The sequence below is a fragment of the Sceloporus occidentalis genome, unplaced genomic scaffold, assembly GCF_023333645.1.
Source record: "Sceloporus occidentalis isolate IW3139 unplaced genomic scaffold, rSceOcc1.0.p SCAF_2, whole genome shotgun sequence".
Classification (NCBI taxonomy): domain Eukaryota; kingdom Metazoa; phylum Chordata; class Lepidosauria; order Squamata; family Phrynosomatidae; genus Sceloporus; species Sceloporus occidentalis.
Genome location: NW_028316982.1, coordinates 121,181,041 through 121,199,602, shown reverse-complemented (window position 1 = coordinate 121,199,602; position 18,562 = coordinate 121,181,041). Strand labels below are relative to the sequence as shown.

At 41.2% G+C, this 18,562-nt stretch overlaps 1 protein-coding gene across 2 annotated transcripts; it reads left to right on the top strand.

Moving 5' to 3' along the window:
• The first annotated feature begins 3,708 nt into the window (after positions 1–3,708).
• On the top strand, positions 3,709–18,152 carry VDAC2 (voltage dependent anion channel 2). Of its 2 annotated transcripts, XM_089510730.1 has the most exons (10): positions 3,709–3,854; positions 6,538–6,599; positions 10,118–10,189; positions 11,789–11,838; positions 12,606–12,758; positions 12,840–12,892; positions 14,299–14,526; positions 15,489–15,639; positions 16,452–16,509; positions 17,762–18,152. In XM_089510730.1, the coding sequence occupies exons 2-10, from the start codon at positions 6,563–6,565 to the stop codon at positions 17,851–17,853; spliced, it is 894 nt and encodes a 297-aa protein (XP_089366856.1). In that variant the 5' UTR covers positions 3,709–3,854; positions 6,538–6,562; the 3' UTR covers positions 17,854–18,152. The 2 variants fall into 2 exon arrangements, with proteins under 2 accessions (XP_089366856.1, XP_089366857.1); XM_089510731.1 differs by lacking the exon at positions 6,538–6,599 and having other exon boundaries at positions 3,711–3,854.
• Positions 18,153–18,562: the final 410 nt, after the last annotated feature.

The window sequence follows — 18,562 nt, the reverse complement described above, 5'->3', positions numbered from 1 at the left end:
AGATGCCACCCCTCTTAGGTTTGAGCTTAAGATGAAGGTTTAGTTTACATCTTACAAGACGATGATCTGTTTGACATTCTGTGCTGGACATCAGTCGGGTATGATGGACATCGCAAATATTTCTCTGGTGTACTGGGATATATTCAATGAGGTGCCAGCGTTTGGATCGGGGATGCATCCAGGTTGTCTTCAAGCTATCTTCCTACTGAAAGATGGTGTTTGCAATTGTCAACTGCTGTTCTGCACAAAACTCTGGCAGGAGGCAACTGCTATCATTACAGTTTCCAACACCATGCTTGCCTAAAATACCTTTCCAGGCTTCGAAGTTCTTTCCTACTCTGGCACTGAAGTCACCAAGGATAATGATTTTGTCCTCTGCATGGACTTTTTGTATAAGGTGGCGTAGGTCTGAGTAGAATTTGTCTTTTTCCACAGGGTTGGCTTGCATACTTGGAGCATATATACTGAAGAGAACAACATGTCGAAGGCGTAAGGAGATAATGCGATCAGAGTGTCCTGTTGCCAAGGATTTGAGTTTGGAGGCAATGGAGTTTTTGATCATAAAGCCTACACCTGAAAGATGTTTTTCAATTTTGGGTTTGCCAGACCAAGAGAGTGTGTAGCCAGCACCGTGTTCTTTAAGGCTGCCTTCCTCATGGAGATGAACTTCACTAAGAGCAGCGATGCCAATGTTAAGTCGTGACAGTTCATGGGCTATTAGAGCAGAACGACACTCAGGACATTCACTATCTGCAGAATCTTGCATGGTTCTGATGTTCCAGCATGCAAGCGTTAGTCTATTTGCACCTTTGGAGGCCGGTTTATGCCTTTGTTTCTTTGTCTTTGTTCGACCAAAGTCCTGAACTGCCTGCATGCAGGGTTGGGTCTGCGGCTTCCAGTGCATCTTTACACCTGCCGTTTCATCCCTTGCCTATCGCTACAGGGCTTTTTCGGGGATTGGATGTATCCTTCGAGCCTGTGCAATGGATTTTTCTGGTGGAGCGCAGCATACACAGAACTGGCCTCACCCTTTAAACCAGAGGTTCGTCTGCTGAGGCCTTGACAAGCATGGACAGTGGCAGTGAGGTCCTCGGGTCGTAGGTTTGATTAGAGTTTCCTTCTCTTAGATGGTTGACCTTACAGGGTTAGACAAGCACCATCTGCCCGGGTTTGGGATTAGAGTTTTCCTTTTCCTGGGATGGTTGCCATAAGGCTAGAGAGCCCATCCTGCCCTTTGGCGCTCTTGGTCAGACCCTTCGTTTGTGACCTGTCTGGCCGGTGGCTATTATACCACCGCCAGCATAGCTCACAACTTCACTGGGTCATTGTTGGCATTCCCAGCAGCTGGTGAGGCGCCCTCCCTGTTCAACTTGTATGCATAACATATTATAAGGAAAGCAGGCTTGGAAACAGAAGAAGGAGGAGTGAAAATAGGAGGAGGGAATATCAACAATCTAAGATATGCAGATGACACCATAGTACTAGCAGAAAGCCTCACAGACCTGGAACAACTACTAAGGAAGATCAAAGAAGAAAGTGCAAAGGCAGGGCTTAATGTTGCACATGAAGAAAACAAAAATAATGACCACAGAGGACCTTCACAAGTTCAACCTAGACAATGAAGAAATAGAAATAGCACCTGGGATCAAACATTAATAGAAATGCGGACTGCAGTCAGTAAATCAGAAGAAGATGAAGAATGGAAAGGGTGGCTATGAAAGAACTAGAACTGATTCTAAAATGCAAAGATATACAACTGAGCCCAAAAGTTAGAATCATACAAGCCATTGCATTCCCTATTGCCATGTATGGATGTGAGAGCTGGACAGTTAAGAAAGATGATAGGTAGAAAATCCATCCATTTGAGACGGAGAAGAGTGCCAAGGATCCCATGGACAGCCAAAAGGACAAACAAATGGGTCCAAGAGCAGATCAAGGCGGAAACCTCCCTGGAAGCCAAGATGAGCAAACTGAGGCTGTCGTACTTTGGGTCCCATCATGAGAAAGGAGGACTCATTGGAAAAAGCAGCAATGCTGGGAAAGGCGGAGGGGAGTAGGAAGAGAGGAAGGCTGATGCCAGATGGAGGGACTCTGTTGAGGAGGTCACTGTGGGTTTTATGGGGTTGAAGGGATTCTGCAGAGCAGCGGAGGGCAGGGGGCCTTGGAGGTGCCTCATCCATAGGGCTGCCATGGGTTCAGACTGACCAGGGCAGTTAACAACAACAACAACAACAACAACTCCTGTGTGACCCTTGATATGTAGAGTGTTCTTGTAGCACCTTTGAGACTGATTCAAAGAAAGAAGGTGGCAGCAGGAGCCTTTCTAGACTCCAGTCTACTTCTTCAGATGCAGTGGGATATAATAATAATAGAGATCTTGTACCCTCTTTGTGACTCAGTGCAAGAAAGGAGTTGGAAGCAGGAGCCTTTCTAGACTCCAGTCTACTTCTTCAGATGCAGTTGGATATAATAATAATGTAGAGAGAGATCTTGCAGCCCCTTTGAGACTGACTGAAAGAAAGAAGGTGGCAGCAGGAGCTTTGCTAGACTCCAGTCTACTTCCTCAGATGCAGTGGGATATAATGATGATGATGATGTGGAGAGAGCTCTTGTAGCCCCTTTGAGAGTCACTGAAAGAAAGAAATTGGAAGCAGGAGCTTTGCTAGGCTTCAGTCTACTTCCTCAGATGCAGTTTGAAGTGGACTTTATGAAAGCTCCTGCTGCCAACTTTCTTTCTTTCAATGAGTCTCAAAGGTGCTGCAAAAATGTACCCATTTAATAGTCTGTAAAGGGATCCTGGAGCCCCTTTGGGACTCACTGAGAGAAAGATGTTGGCAGCAGGAGCTTTCCTAGACTCCAGTCTGCTTCCTCAGATCGACTCGAAGGCAGTTAACAATGAAATAGCTTAGTTAGATGTTTCTTCTTTCATGGCTGCCCTTCCCATCCCTAGGCAGAAATAATCCAGTGTGGCGCACATGGCGATGGGGAAGAGGGTGACCGCTTCAGTGCTCAGTGGTGTACCCTTGCTCTGGGAGCATGGCCCTGTGAGGCGGCCATACAGTCTGAGCAGAGCCTGGGTTGGAAAGCAGGGTGCCCAGCAGGAATGTCCTTGGCTCAAAGGAGGGCAAGGCACTGAACTGAATGTGGGGCATTCAAGGAAACTGGGGGGCATTTTGAAATGCCTCCTGGACACATAAAGGAAATGTAGGACGTGTCCTGGAAAAGGAGGACCTCTGGTGGACAAGGCAGCAATGATACAGTATCATGTGTGTTTGGCCTTCTGCATGAGGGTCACCCCATTAGACAGGCACACTCTGGACGCACAGGAAGCCATTACACACGTTCCCCTCAACAGCGCATGCGCGGGAGGCCCACTCGGGCAGTCGCCCCCTCCTCACAGGGCTGACCACGCCCCTTCCACACAATGACCACGCCCCTCCATACACTAGTCCCGCCCCTTCTCTCCTCCCCTCCGGCCTGGGTGAGGCTGAGGACCCCTCCGTTATTCTTAAGCGGGCTGCCTACTCCAGTGCCTGCTTTCCAAGGTGACGCCTAGCGGGCTCCGTTTCGCCGTTGTCCCTTTCCCGCACTCCCAGCGCTGTTTGCGCCTCCTTTCGCCCTCTCCCGCGTCTCTCCCACGGAGCAGGGAAGGCAGCGAGAGCGGCGGAAGGGAAGATTTCTACTCAGGCGCCCAGCGGGGCAGCCCTCGCTCGTTGCGGAAGGTCCTAGAGAGGAAGGAAGGGCGGCAGGCAGGCGCGCGGGGTGTCTCCTTCACTTCGCCCTCCAGCGCGGCCTTCACGCGGCGAGAGAGAAAGAGAGGAGAGGCTTCTTCGCCCCTTCCCTCCTTTGGGCAGGTAGGCTGCGTTGCCATGGCAACAGAGCGGGGGTCGCCCTTTCGAAGGGGGCGGGGGGGAGCGGATCAGTCCATTTCTGGGGAAGGCGGGGGGGAACTCTGGCAGTGGAACTCTCAGCCCCTGCCTTCCTTTCACAACAGCCCTGCGAGGTTGGCCAGGAGAGCCCCCTCCTCCGTCCTCTGTGCAGCTCCACGACCCTCATATATATATACACATACATACATACATACACACCATATCTCCATATTAGTTTATATATATATATATATATATATATACACACTGTATATATATATATCCCTATATTAACGTATAAATATATATACATTATATCACACACACACACACACACATATATATATATAATATACCCCATATTAATTTTGTGTGTGTGTGTGTGTATATATATATATATATATACATACATATCCCCTATATTTTATATATATATATATATATATATATACACACACACTATATATATATATATATATATATATATATCCCTATATTAATGTATAAATATATATACATTATATCACACACACACATATATATAATATACCCCATATATATATATACATGTTATATCCTCCATATATATATATATACTGTATCCCCATATTAATTTTGTGTGTGTGTATATATACATACATACATATCCCCTATATTTTATATATATATATATATATATATATATAATCACCCATATTAATTTATATATACACACATATATGATATTCATATATAAGGGATTGTGGCCCTTGATGCCTTGACCACCAGAGGAATGGTCCTCCATTTCCAGGACACAGTCCTCCATTCCAACCTCCTGTCTCTGGGATGAATTCCGAGGCATCCTCCATTTTAGAGCACAACCAATTTTTTACATTTATAGCCATGTTCTTTCTTAGCTTTTGTCTGGCCGTGTTCCCACCTTTCCTTTGAATGTCCTCCATTTTGTGGCGGCTTCTCCTCCTCCTGCTGCTGCTGCTGCTGCTGCATGGGATCGATTATTGAGGGGCGAAAGATCCCTTTGGATCCTTTGGGTCTCATAGAATCATAGAGTTGGAAGAGACCCCCGACCCTGATCCAGTCCAACCCCATTCTGCCATGCAGGAACTCTCCATCAAAGCACCCCCTTTGACAGATGGCCACCCAGCCTCTGCTTAAAGAGCTCCAAGGAAGGAGACTCCAGCAGACTCCTCTGGTTGGGGCCTGATTTAGGATGTAGGGCCTGCTGTGTGCTGACTTTTTTCCCCTTTGGGGTGGCTAGTCCATAAGTTATACTGTATATCAGTTATGGCCATGCTGCCCTGCTTGATAGAAGTGTACTTGGAAGGAGGAAATGGCTCCTTTTGTACTCTAGCCTTAAGTCCTTAAATTTCCTCTCTTTCTCTGATTATATATACAGGTATATATATAAATACATACACACACTTATGTATGCCCTTCTTGGTGGAAGTGTACTAGGAAAAGGGAAATGGCTCTTGCACTGTATCCCTTTTCTTTAGGACCTTATATCTCTCCTCTCTCTCTCTCTCTCTCTCTCTCTCTGGTTTTATATATGTGTGTAAATCTATATTGAGTGTATACCCTGCCTTTTTAATTGCCCAACTGCTCTGTGCACCGTTGCCCTTGAAGTTGGATTTAGGGCCTGTTATGTGCTGACTCCCCCCCCCCCCCCCCTTTTGGTGTGGCTAAGATAAGTTATGGCTTATATAAGTTATGCTCTCCTTAGTGGAAGTGTAGTTGGAAGGGAGAAATGGTTCCTTCTGTACTCTATCCCCTCAGGACATTGTATTTCCTCTCCCTGTGTGGTTACACAGTACACACACACACACACAGATGTAGATATATAGATACTGTATATACACACACAGAGAGTTACAGACACACACAGATACATACACACACACAGATACACACAGACACCCACACTCACAATGCCTTTTTCATTGGCCCACTGCTCTGTGCACCATGGTCCTTGCGGTCTCTTCCCCATTCCCAACCCTCTTTCCTGCGCATGGAAATAAGGGCCATTGAACTGACTCTGTCTCCCAAATGTGTCTTTAAAAACCGCAGCCTTGAAGAGATGGCTTCTGGTGGTGTTCAGTTTCCGCCTGCTCCTCTGTACTTCCATGCTCCTCAGCAGCTTTCCTTTTTCCAGGCCTTCTTTTGTTGTCCTTTGCTGCTATCACCTTTCCTCACTCTTTTCGCTCTGCTCCCCTTGACCCTTTTTAATATATCTGTCTTGTCCCTAACTTGCAGCAGCAGAATCCAGCTCTTGGAGAGTTAAAAAGAGTTGCAAAGAGGAGGGTTATGTTCCCAGCTTGTGGGTGCAGAAGTCAGTAAGGGTCCATCTCTTTTAAGGGTCCGTCTGTCTCTTTAAGATGGCCGCATGGCACGGATCACACTGCAGTCACTGTAGAAATGTGCCGGTTCCCTTTCTTTCTTCTGCCCCCACCCCACTCCCACAGATGCACCATATTTGCAAAGCCAAAATTTTGTCCGTTAGGTGAGGCAAAGGCAGTTTCTCTGATCTGTTTGGAAGACGAGACCACGCACTTTTGGTTATAATGCAACATAATAAAAAATGCCGATGCTGAAATGGTCTATACTCTCATGGGATTGTTATCCTGCATCTCTGTAGTTTCTTTTTAATGAATTTTTCCCCATTTTATAGATTCTCTAAATTGGACTAGATAGCTATGACTTTTAATCCAGCATGTCAACGCCCACCAAGACGTAAGTAGGGACAGAGATAAGTAAGAACGTTGAAGTAATTGAACTAACAGATTTATAAGTTTTAGTCATAGAAAAGTTTGACTAATATCTTAACAGTTAATTCATATTCAGAAAAAGTACTTGAAATAAGCTTTGGGACTATCAAGCTGCTTAAGTGTATGCTTTAAGTAAAAACTTGGTTCCATCTGTTATGTGTCTTTCTGCATGTTCTGCTTAAAGATTGAAACTGAAGATACTTGCAAAGCCTTCTAAGAATTATTTAGGAGTGCTTTAAGATAACGGTGCGGAGGAGTATGAAAGAGTAGCTTCTGTGAATTATCATTATACAGTCTTCATAACTTTTGGTTTAATTGCCATGTGCTTGCCTGCTTTTGTCCAATATTCTGCAGAGAGATGTGTTTTGTTTTCTCACTTTACATTTCTGCTCCAAGTGGACACTACTTAGAATTGAGAAATGTAGCCACTTGCCTCATTTTATGAAGGAATTGTTCTATGACTGGCATATAACATTGGCCTGTTACAGACTGCCAAAATAAAGCTGCTTGGGGTCTCTTTGGAGTTATGCTGTTTAAATGATGCATGCATCCTAAGAATCCGGAAGCTGCACCAAAGCTGCACTCCAGTGCTTAGGAAGGGAGTGTGGCTTTGGCGCGACCTCCGGACTCTTAGGACCCATGCACCATTTAAATAGCATACCTCCAAAGAGACCCCAAGCAGCTTTATTTTGGCAGTCTGTAACAGGCCATTGTTATATAACTGGAAATTGCTTCCATTGATTTCAGTTGAGCTTAGTATTTGGGAACTTGAGCTTTCGTAGACTTGAGTCTACTTTCTCAGATGCATTTGGTGGCGTTAAAGCCAGGTACAGACACATTTTATTTATTTATTTAGAGTATTTATACTCCGCTCTTCAGCCAAAAGGCTTTCAGAGCGGCTTACAAATTGTTAGACATTTCCCTGCCCTCAGGTTTACAATCTAAAAAGAGAAGCACAAAAGGAGAAAGGAATGCCAGTGGAGAAGGGGGAAAGTCCAGCAGATCTTCTCTCCTTCTGGATGAAGCCTGGTCCAAGGCAAATGGACTGGAGGGAGGGCCTCCCTCACATACTAGTGGCATCTATATGTCTGTACCTGGCTTCCACGCCACCAAATGCATCTGGGGAAGTAGACTGAAGCCTACGAAAGCTCATGCTGCTAATTTCTTTCATTCATTTAGTCTCAAAGGTGCTACAAGATCTCTCTACATACTGTTCCTACAGACTAACATGGCTATATCTTTGAATTCTAGTTTGGAACTGTTTAGGTTGACCGATTTTGTTGCACGTTTTCTTGTAAGTGTATGTTTTGATCAACGTGTCAACGTTTTTGAAAGCAAGTGGTATTTTGGTCATTTTTTTCCGTAGCATACCAGGGGACAGAAAAGATGCCACAGAATGTTTCAAATATGGCTGCAGTCAGCAGTTAGCTTAACAGGAGGGCCTTTTTGAGAAAGGAGAGAATGGGGCCAGGGTCAGCCCCTTCTATCCCCCAGAGAGGATTGATGCAGGTACTACCTCTTCTGAACTGGAAACCTGGGAAGAGGTGATGGTGTTTGGGGCCTTAATTTGACTCCTCTGAGTTTTCCACTTGATGATATGTTTCAGTTATTGAATCCTACGTGGTCAAACTAGGCCCTGCAAACCCATACAACTGTATGTGACTCTTAATATGCATATAAAACACAGACAATGTATGTTCTTACAATATTTCCAAGTCAAAATGTAAAAATACTAGGTAGTGAGCATAGCTGTATGTTGAATACAATGGATGAATTTTAAACTTCACCATAAAGGGTGTAGGGCAACCCATCGATAGCCCAGATGCTGTATCTTTATGCATCTTAGAGTCCACAGTTGAATTAACCTCCAATGCTAATGGAAGTGTTTCCTCTGCACAATAAAGCATGACAGATAATATTTGTATCCAATGCAGCAGAAACATTGAAATAGGGATCTTTGTGGTTGGGCAAACATTCCAGAAGTGCTAAAATACTCCATTAATCTCAAATGCATCTCCTCGCTCCCCAAACTTCAGACTTGCATTGTAGTTGGGTACTCTTATCTTGTCCTTTAGCTGTGCTCTCAGACCAGAGCAGCTAACTATACAATACTTTATTATAGTTGTCAGTGAATTGCAAATGGAAATAATGCTAAAACTGACCATTCATGCTCCAAAAACCTCTTTAGACTTAAAGGCAGTTTTATATCTTTGAGGTTGGGAGAAAATTTCTTTTAAAACTTAATATTTGTAACATTGGTTCAAAGTATTGGTAACACTTTTAAAGCAAACAAAATGAAAAATCGCTTGCTTGGAGCTCATTAAATTGTACCCAGTAGTGCCAGAACCACGGTCCTTGTGTCTAAAAGACCATGATGTGCAGAAATCATTGGATAAAAGTGTTTTCACGTTATGGACGTAAACATTATTTTCCAGTATCTGCACATAAGTACTTTAAAAGTTCAACAGTAAAAGCTGTATTAATAATATGCAAGCTAAATGCGACAGCAAGTCACAGAGTCCTGAACAGTGGTGTTTGTATGTGCCCTGAATGTCATGGGATTTTTCTTGATCTCTCTTGCTTCTGCAGATAACAAGAATCTGTCAGCAAAGCTGCATAACCAAATGAACAGATCCCTTGTGGGATAATAGAGCTTAATCAGTAAAGAGGATATTGGATTTTACTTTCACTATGTGAATAGATATGCTGCTATTAATGAGATCTGCTGTGAAATAAATTCACAGTATTGTTGGTTGTGAACATTTGTTTTGCACGAGTTTCATGTATGGAATGGAAGAGAGAAGATGATGAGGGGTCTTATCTTTTGCATTCAGAAAGTTTGCCCCAGTTATCCATAAAACATTGGGCATTCTGGTCTGAAAGAGATGTCTTCTTTCACTTTAAATTTGCAATTCCTGTTTGTAACGAATACAAAGTATTGGGTTGCCAGATTCATTTTGTAGCATTTCAGAACCATATTCTTTGTTTAAAAAAGTAGAATAAAATTTTGAAAAGGACATTCCAAACCATGGAACAGGATGTTTATATATTCCATCCTTTAGTAGTTCTCTCAGGGCAGTTATTTACAAATAATTAAAAAGTCAAATAAAGGACAGTTACAAATAGAACTAACACTAAAATGATAAAGCAATGCAGTGTTTACTATTTCAGTTGTATCCATGGATTTCCTTATCCATGGATTCAACCATCCATGGCTTGAAAATAGTCAAAAATAATATAAATTCCAAAAGTAAACCTCGTTTTTGCCATTTTATATAAAGGACACTATGTTACTATGGCATTGTATTTAATGAGACTTGAGCATCCATGGATTTTGGGATCCTCAGGGCTCCTGGAATCAAATCCCGGTGGATACCAAGGGCCCACTGTAGTTAAAAAAACTTGAACATTTTAATAAAAAATAATTAAAATGTTGGTATTCAAGACTGTAATACTAACATGCTCATTTTTGTCTGTCTCTAGCTCCAATGGCTATCCCACCAGCATATGGGGATCTCGGCAAGTCTGCCAGAGACATCTTCAACAAAGGATTTGGTATGGATGATATTTGTAATGGATATTGTATTGTCTATGCACTGTTGTTGCCTGTGTACCTCTTTGTTCCATTTCTCCCCATGATATTGAGCAAGATTGAAAAAGACAACATTAGGACAATTTACCATGTCTTGTAGAACTGTGCCTGGGCTGAGGGCCAGTTTTTGCCCCTTGCCTTCCAAGGGTGCAGCACAGATGTGTTTACAGTAAGCTGGAAGTGGCATGACATCACTTTTAGTCTTGTTTTCAGCAGCATTGGGAGGGTGTCACAAGGGCTAAAATGAGAGTATTTGCATTTACTAATTTGAACCATTTTAAAAGTATGATTGCAAGGGCTGTCGAATTATCCTTGGGGATCACGGGGGGGGGGGGATGTGTGTGTCATCGCAGTGTATCTGTAGTCTTTGGGATGTTTCTTCCACACCTCTGACCATATAGCTTTAGCACTGTGCTGTTTTGCTTTGGGAATGGGCCTCTTGAATGGTAAATAAGTAAAGAGGTCTGCCCTACCATGTAACCATGGTGCTCTTTGTCCTGTGTGAAGTGGAGGTTGGGAGAGATTACTCCTGTCCATTGAGGATAAACCTCCTCACAAGTCAGTAGTGTCAAACGGTGGGGTGGATCTTCCTTTGATAGTCATACAGAACCTGGGAGTTTCTTAGGAGGGAAATTGTGAGGTAGCCAGAACCTTCACCTTCTAGGTGTTGAGAGACCTAAGTTGAGAGACCTAAGTTGTTTGAATGCCAGTTTGACATATTCCTGTATTTAATTTCACAAATCATCATGCTCTTGTTCTAAAATAAAAATATGATCAGCAGGAATATTGGTAAGACATTTCCTTTCAGAAAAATTGTATCTACAATGCAACAAATAAGTGAAATAAATGACTGGGAGATAAAAAATATTATTTAATTGTAAATGATTGTGGCTTAGTAATTGGTTCACATTTTTATGGAAAAACCGGAAAGCATATATGTCAATAGGAAAGTTGATTCAAATTTCTCCTTTCCTCTTACAGATTAAAAAATGATTTAAATTACCTAGATGTAAATAAACCCACTCCCCCTTTATCACTTGCTGCCTTTTATTTCTGGAGTGTATCTGGAACCTGTTGTAAAGTCATGTATACTGGGCCCATTTTGAAAATGAATTCACCCTCATTAGAAACTATGAACCTGGTGTGAATTTCTTTGTGGGCAGAACTCTAGCCCATTTGTGTTCCCATATTCCAGTTTCATTTGTTTCTCATCTGTCCTCAGAACAAGGATATATAAGAGGGAGCTGAATATAACTTTTCTTCCTCTCACTATCAGTTATATCTAGAATTGGATGCTTATTTCAGTTCTGTAATGTTATTTTTTTCCTCCTATAATTTTTAAAAGCTTTTAAAGTTGTGCCGTATTTCCACTTATTTTTCATCAGAACTTTAAACAGTTTCTAACGTCAGAACTTTCTTACTATAGAAGCAATATAAACACAGAGTAGTGTAATGTTTTCTTCCACCTCTGCCTCAGACTGTAGTCAAATTTTGTAGTATGGACTGCTTTAAAGATTGCTGTGTTGGGTAAAAAGGTAGTAACTTAAGTTCTGTTTGTCAAGGTTTTGGTCTGGTGAAATTGGATGTGAAAACGAAGTCCGCAAGTGGAGTGGTAAGTGATTGGGAGAAGTCATGTAGCCTGTGGGCTGCCTGCAACACCCCCCCCTCCAACTTGCCTTTGCATCCCATCAGCCCTGCAGGACCTCCCTCTTGCTGAAAACTTGTCCCCCCAAAAAAAATTCATTTACCATTCCTTGAAGTCTCCATGAAATCCCATTTCAAAACAAGATGCACCTAGTTTTGCACTCTCCCTCCAAAAGAGGTTTACAAAACCAGAAGTGAACTCTCAGCCACTTCTACCTTTAGATTCGGAGGCTTCATCAGCCGGTGGTGGGCCTCAGAGATGGAAAATTGAACCATGGGCCTCTGAAGCTTGTCCCCCTTGATTTACAGCATGGCATTAAACAGCTTGATCTGTGAGTTTGTGAGAGGTGTAATTTTATCCTTTGGCTTAAAGCCCTTCCCAGTTTTCCTGTGCCCTCACCAGCAGCGGACATAGTAAACTGCTATCAGGAATCTCTAGGCTCTAGCAACAAGATGAAAGGCTTGCGCCGCCGCGAGCATGAACCCCATTACTTTCGAGCATATGCATTTTTGTTTTACACGGGGAGGGGGGTCTGGAATGGATCCCCATGTAAAACAAGGGTGCACTGTACATTGTAGTAAATGACTACAATTAATTAATTATAGTAAATGGTTACAAAGTAAAGATCAAGTTTTTGCAAGTATTTGTAAAGTGAAGTATTCTGACTCCACTGACCATCTTTTGTTGATCAGTTTGTTGAGCCGAAACATACCTTACCTGCATTGTCTTGCTAGGAGTTTGCAACAGCTGGTTCATCAAACACAGATACAGGGAAAGTGAATGGAAGCTTGGAGACCAAATACAAGTGGGCTGAGTATGGTGTGACTTTCACAGAAAAATGGAATACAGACAACACTCTAGGAACGGAAATGGCAATTGAAGATCAGGTAAGAGTTTTGATCTATAGAAATGCTACAAAGAGTGTGTTTGTACACTTGAATTGACAATATTATTTGTCCCTAAACTAGATTGCCAAAGGTCTGAAGTTGACATTTGATACAACTTTTTCACCGAATACCGGGTAAGTTTCCCCCCATTAAAAACCTTAGCATGTTCCATGTAGGTGACAGAAGAAAGAGAGGGTTAATAAATATTACTGAAGATTTCAGTGGCTAGGGTTCATACTGTGTTTTTGTATGTACTTAAGGCACAGGATCCCAGCTTCCAGGTTAGATAAAACTACTGAGATTTTATAGTTTGAAAAAAAAAACATTGCTTTTTTCATCTCTATATTCCTTTTGTATTGTTTCTTTTAAATTGTTAGCCTGAAGGCAAGGCCCATTTTGTATTTAATCTGTAGACTCAAAGCCACTGATCCCCAAAAGCCATAAAAAGTTCACTAGTTGCTACTAATGTGACTTGGTAAGAAGATTTCATGGTGTGTCCAAATGCTGGTATCTCCAAATACCAGTTAGAGCCAAGCTGGACAGTGTAAAGTCTTAAAGGCTCTCTGTGAGCCTGACATGCCTTGTGTGTGTGTATGTGTGTTGTTCAGAATGCAAGACCTAGTTTTCTTCTAATAGTTGTAGGTATCAATTTTGTATTATGAAATCTAGAAGCAAAAAAATCATTCCCTGAAAAAAAGGAATAATCTTATCTTAATCTGTGTTTGAAATACATAGATTTATTTCTAAATTGTGCATAATTTTTACAATCCTGAACAACCTTTGTGTTAAATCACAGATTTAGCATTTACTTGGTCCATAGGGGGGAAAAATAGGTGTATATTAAGCATATGCCATTAAAATGTGAGAGCTGGCATGGTCTAGTGATTTTCTTGTTTATTAGGTCTCTGGAAGACTAGGGTTTAAATCCCCACTCAGCCATGGAAACCTACTGGCATTGGGCAAGTCATACTGTCTCAGCCTCAGAGGAAGGAAAAGGCAAACAAACCCTTCTGAACAAATCTTGCCAAGAAAGCCCTTGATAGGTTCACCTTATGATCACTATAAATTGGAAACAATCCTTAGGCACAAAACAACAACAAACGACTAAAATACATAAATTTACAGCAACCTTCAGCTACAATTCTGTTATATAGTTCTGTTATAGCATTGCCGAATATAGGGATGTGCTTATACCAGGTCAGGCTATTGGTCCAGCTTGTTCTGCACTGTGAAGCATTAACTCTCCTTGGTTTAAGACAGGAGTTTTCCTCAGCCCTAGCTGGACGTTGCTAAGGGTTTGACATTGAACAAATTATCTGTGAGTGTGAATGAAAGTCTACCCATGGACACCCCCCCATTAAATGTACAGTTAGTACAATTTGAGCTTCTTTTGTTCTTTCCATTTTTCTAGTGATTAGTCACACACACTTTGAATGGGACCGAAACAAGATGTCTTCTATTTCCCTATAAAGATGAGGGTTAATATAATTTGTGCATTCCAGGAGAAGAACAACTCTTACTTAAGAATGTATCTTTTCAGAAAGAAAAGTGGCAAAATCAAGTCTGCCTACAAGCGTGAATGTGTAAACCTTGGGTGTGATGTTGACTTTGATTTTGCTGGACCAGCTATCCATGGTGCAGCTGTCCTTGGTTATGAAGGCTGGCTTGCTGGTTATCAAATGACCTTCGATAGTGCCAAATCCAAGCTGACAAGGAACAATTTTGCTGTCGGTTACAAGACTGGAGATTTCCAGTTGCACACTAATGTGTAAGTATTTAATAAAATGACCAGATTGCTGTTAATGAAGATGTCTAGACATGTTGCAACTTCACCTTGAAAAAATAGCATCTTATTCTTGGATCTGTTGCATTACTGAATATTTCTACAGTGGCTAGGATGCGTTTGCTGAATGCTGTATTATCAGAGCACCTAGAATGGCTGGAAAAACAAAAGTAAATTTTAAAACATTACTAAAATGTACCAGTTAGAAAAAGAATATTTAATTGTATTAAGAATATTTAATTCAGAGCAGAGTAGAGTGAAGGCAGAGAGGCTTTCTTTTTTTGTACTTCAGATTCTAGTAAGATGTTCTGTTTTGGATAGTTTCAAGTAGATATTATGTAGTACTAGTCATTATGCTATGAACTTGGATAGCTGGTATTCCGGTTTATATAAAATTCTCAGATAGCAAAAAATGTGCTTTTTAACGGCATATGGAATTAATACAGGCATGGCCACTTAGGAAGCTTGCTAAAGAAAATAAGTGTCAGTTACATTTAAACCCTGCTGCAATTTTTTTTTATCTGGGTTCTTAATTTTTCAGTTAATTATGTTACGTAAACAAATGTAAACAAATGAAGCCCAATATTTTTTGAGAAAAATCTCCAGTTATATGTGCATATGTGATAATGCTTCCCGTCTGCACAGTCTGGATTTATGTTCATTTGAAGAGGTTTCTGTCCCTCCCCGCTGACTTTTAATGGTTAAAAGGGTGTGGATGTGAATGTCTATAGAGCTGGTGTTGTACAGACACCCGGAATCCCTAATTTGCTATAAGCTTCAGGAGCAGGTAAGAGAAATGCACTGTGTGCTGTAATATGTACAGCCAGTATTGATGATCAAAAAGGAATTGGCATTGGTATACCATCACTGTAGCTGATTCCTCTTTCTGTGTAATAACTTCTGTCTTACCCCAGTTCACTTAAGATCCGTACAAAAATGTTTTTCAGCAATGATGGCTCAGAGTTTGGTGGCTCAATTTACCAAAAAGTCAGTGATAACCTCGAGACAGCTATAAATTTGAACTGGATAGCAGGCACAAATAGCACTCGTTTTGGAATTGCAGCAAAGTACCAGTTGGATCCCACTGCTTCTATTTCCGTAAGTAGAACTTCAGCCAAACTGCTAACACAAAATTTCCTTTTACCCTACACAGAAAAGCCTCCCTCCTTGTCTTGGTTCCATTCTTTGTATCACTTTCAATTCCCACCCCCTGGTGAGGGCCAGTGGAAACCTTGTCCTGTCTTTGTTTTATGGCTGGAATTCTTGCCACCGAAGAAGTGCAAAGAGGTGTGGGGAGGTAGCTTGAGTGCCAGTTGTGAGAGACAAGGCTCTTCATTTATGTTGGCTCTGTTCTGTTCAGAAAAAGCTAATAGAAATCACAAGTTTCTGTTGTCTGAGGCTTGGGAGATTGGGAGAATTTTTTTCCTGGTCCTGCTCTAGCTTTAAGAGGGAGCTTGTTTGCTCTGCTGGTTGTGGTGGGATCCCAAACACTGATCTTACATAAGATTGACTTTCTGCTGAGGACTACTGTCTCACTTTTGTCTGATACACTCTTCACTAATTGATTAAAATTAGAACAAGCCTTTTCTCATGTTTACTCCAACAGGGATAGCAAAATAAAAAATGCACATTTAAAAATTCCGCTAAACATGTTTTCAGAGGCGATTCAAATTAGCTTATAAATAACAATGTTTGAGTGATTTATCAGTCATTTCCAGAACTACAGAGCATAATAAAAGCATTGATCTGCCTACTACAACTTTTCTCAAGTTACTGTCTTCACTCAAATAAGTAAATAAATTCTTCCTCAGGAATTTAAAAGTTCAGTCTCATTTTATTGGATTATATGGTTATTAGAAAGGATTGGCTAAATATCTCAATTGCTTCTATTTGTTTCTTTTATTTTGCAGGCAAAAGTGAACAATTCTAGTCTAGTTGGAGTCGGCTACACCCAAACCCTGAGGCCAGGTAAATATTTGTCTTAAGAATGTAAGGCGATTCAGACAGTAGGTTCACATTAAGCATGGTTGACTTGCACTTGAAAGCTTCTCAGTGAGAGAACTCAGTTTCTCAAAAAGGATTTTCATGCATTCAGTCTGACAATCAAATATTCAGTTTTAAGCCCTTGTGTAGTGTACTAATTTATAGGATGCATGTGTTGTTTGGTGTCTGTCTGGACTTAAAGAGAACAAATGGGCATTGATCACTATTTGAAAGTGTTGTGTTTGCCTACATGATGTGTTCACATCCACTTTCTCACATTGTAAATGTGTGTGGGCCCGTACCACTTTAGATTGCAGGGTGGAACTCAGATTTGAATGCTGCTAAATACAAAACAGTTCCCTGCACAGAGAAAACTAGCATGTCAGGGAGAAAATTTGGCTAGAAGCCTCCCTGATAACTTTTTGTGTGAGGGGTTTTTAAAACACTATATCATGTGAACACACTATGGCATTTTGGAAAGGTATTGGTCACAAATACAGTTTCCACTTTTGTCAGATTCAAGATCTTGGGGAAATGCAAATTAATGTGTAGATCCCTTTACTGAACTTCCACTCCACACCACATCAGTAGTCCTTTCTTGGAGCTTTATACTTCTCAGACCTTATTGTGTATTTCATTTACATGAAGGCATGTGGGCAGCAAAACATCTTAATGGTAACTTGAATACAAGATGCAGTTTTGAACCATGTGCAACTTAAAGTGTGTTGTGTATTTAACTTGTGATTCCCTTATAGCTGAGTAGAAAAGTTCTTTGTTTCTGCAGAATTATTTCTGGTATTTGTTCCTATGAGTCAGGCAAAAAGTTATTTTCCTGCCCTGAGGAGTTTCCAATCTAAAAGTTGATAATAGAAGAAAGCAAACAAAGATGATAAAGCAGAAACAAATGAAGCAGACCTAAACCTTAGATATTGTTTTAGCTGGTGAAGGCGGACTAACACCCAAAACAGGCAGGCATTGTAAGCCAACTTCCGTGCGGCTTTGGGGTGTGCTGTTTAGATGACACATGCCACAACCCACACCAAAGCTGTGCCTAAGGCGGCCCAAACCCAAGCTAGGAAGAAGTGGATATTTTCTGTTCCTTGTCTTGGTCCATTTGGGTCTGTTTTGCCCTTAAACATTTAACTTTACTACTTTTAACATTGGAAAATGCTTGGAAACAAGTAGATACACATAATGCATCTTGCCTTCTCTAAAACCTTTCTTGTGTGATCTGCAGGTGTGAAGCTCACTATGTCTGCCCTAATCGATGGAAAGAACATCAATGCTGGTGGACATAAACTTGGCCTTGGCCTAGAATTGGAGGCTTAAAAAGTGTGAAGAAAACAGTTGCAGAACATGGGATATTGGATGAATATGGCCTTAAAAATGTAATTCCAGTGCGACTTGGAGGCTTTCTTCTTTCTCAGAGGGATGGCCTAGAACAAGAGCTGTATTCAGAGTATTTAGGCAGTTACTTGTTAGCTGGTTTTTAGTTTAAATTGGTTATCTATCTAGTTTCTCAATTCTGCATTAGTGCAGTCACTACATAATACATTATGTAAATGTATTTAACTGTTGAATGCGCTGCCCACAAATAATGAAATAGACTTTATGAAAACCTGTACAAATGTGTGCATGTTATATTTCTTTTAACACGTAATAGCCATTGAAATAACAAAATTGATCAGTGGATATTCTGAAAATGAGGTCAACAGTTTTGTCAAAATCACCTTAATTAGAAATACTTTTGGTATCCCAAGGCAATTCAGAATTATGAATAAAACAAATACACACACATACTTGTGCCTCCAGATATGTTAAGTTATTGAGAGTAGGGCTGAAGTCAGCCTTAAATATTATTGCTAAATCTTCCTGCTACTCCAGATACACTTCAACTCCTTGGCGTTGTGGCATTTCTGTAGTATGTCGAGTTTGCTTGAAGTTGTTAATAGCTGCCCTGCAGAGTTCTTGGGCAATGATTTGATGATATATTTTTTTAAGTGCACTTTCCTTTAGGTTTAACAGGAGAACTGCTTCT

Bases quoted from the DNA above. Each gene is read 5' to 3' on its own strand.
- VDAC2 (XM_089510730.1), top strand. From the start codon at position 6,563: ATGACTTTTAATCCAGCATGTCAACGCCCACCAAGAC. The intron at 6,600-10,117 runs GTAAGTAGGGAC...GTCTGTCTCTAG, and splicing joins ATGTCAACGCCCACCAAGAC to CTCCAATGGCTATCCCACCA. The intron at 12,893-14,298 runs GTAAGTTTCCCC...GTATCTTTTCAG, and splicing joins ACTTTTTCACCGAATACCGG to AAAGAAAAGTGGCAAAATCA.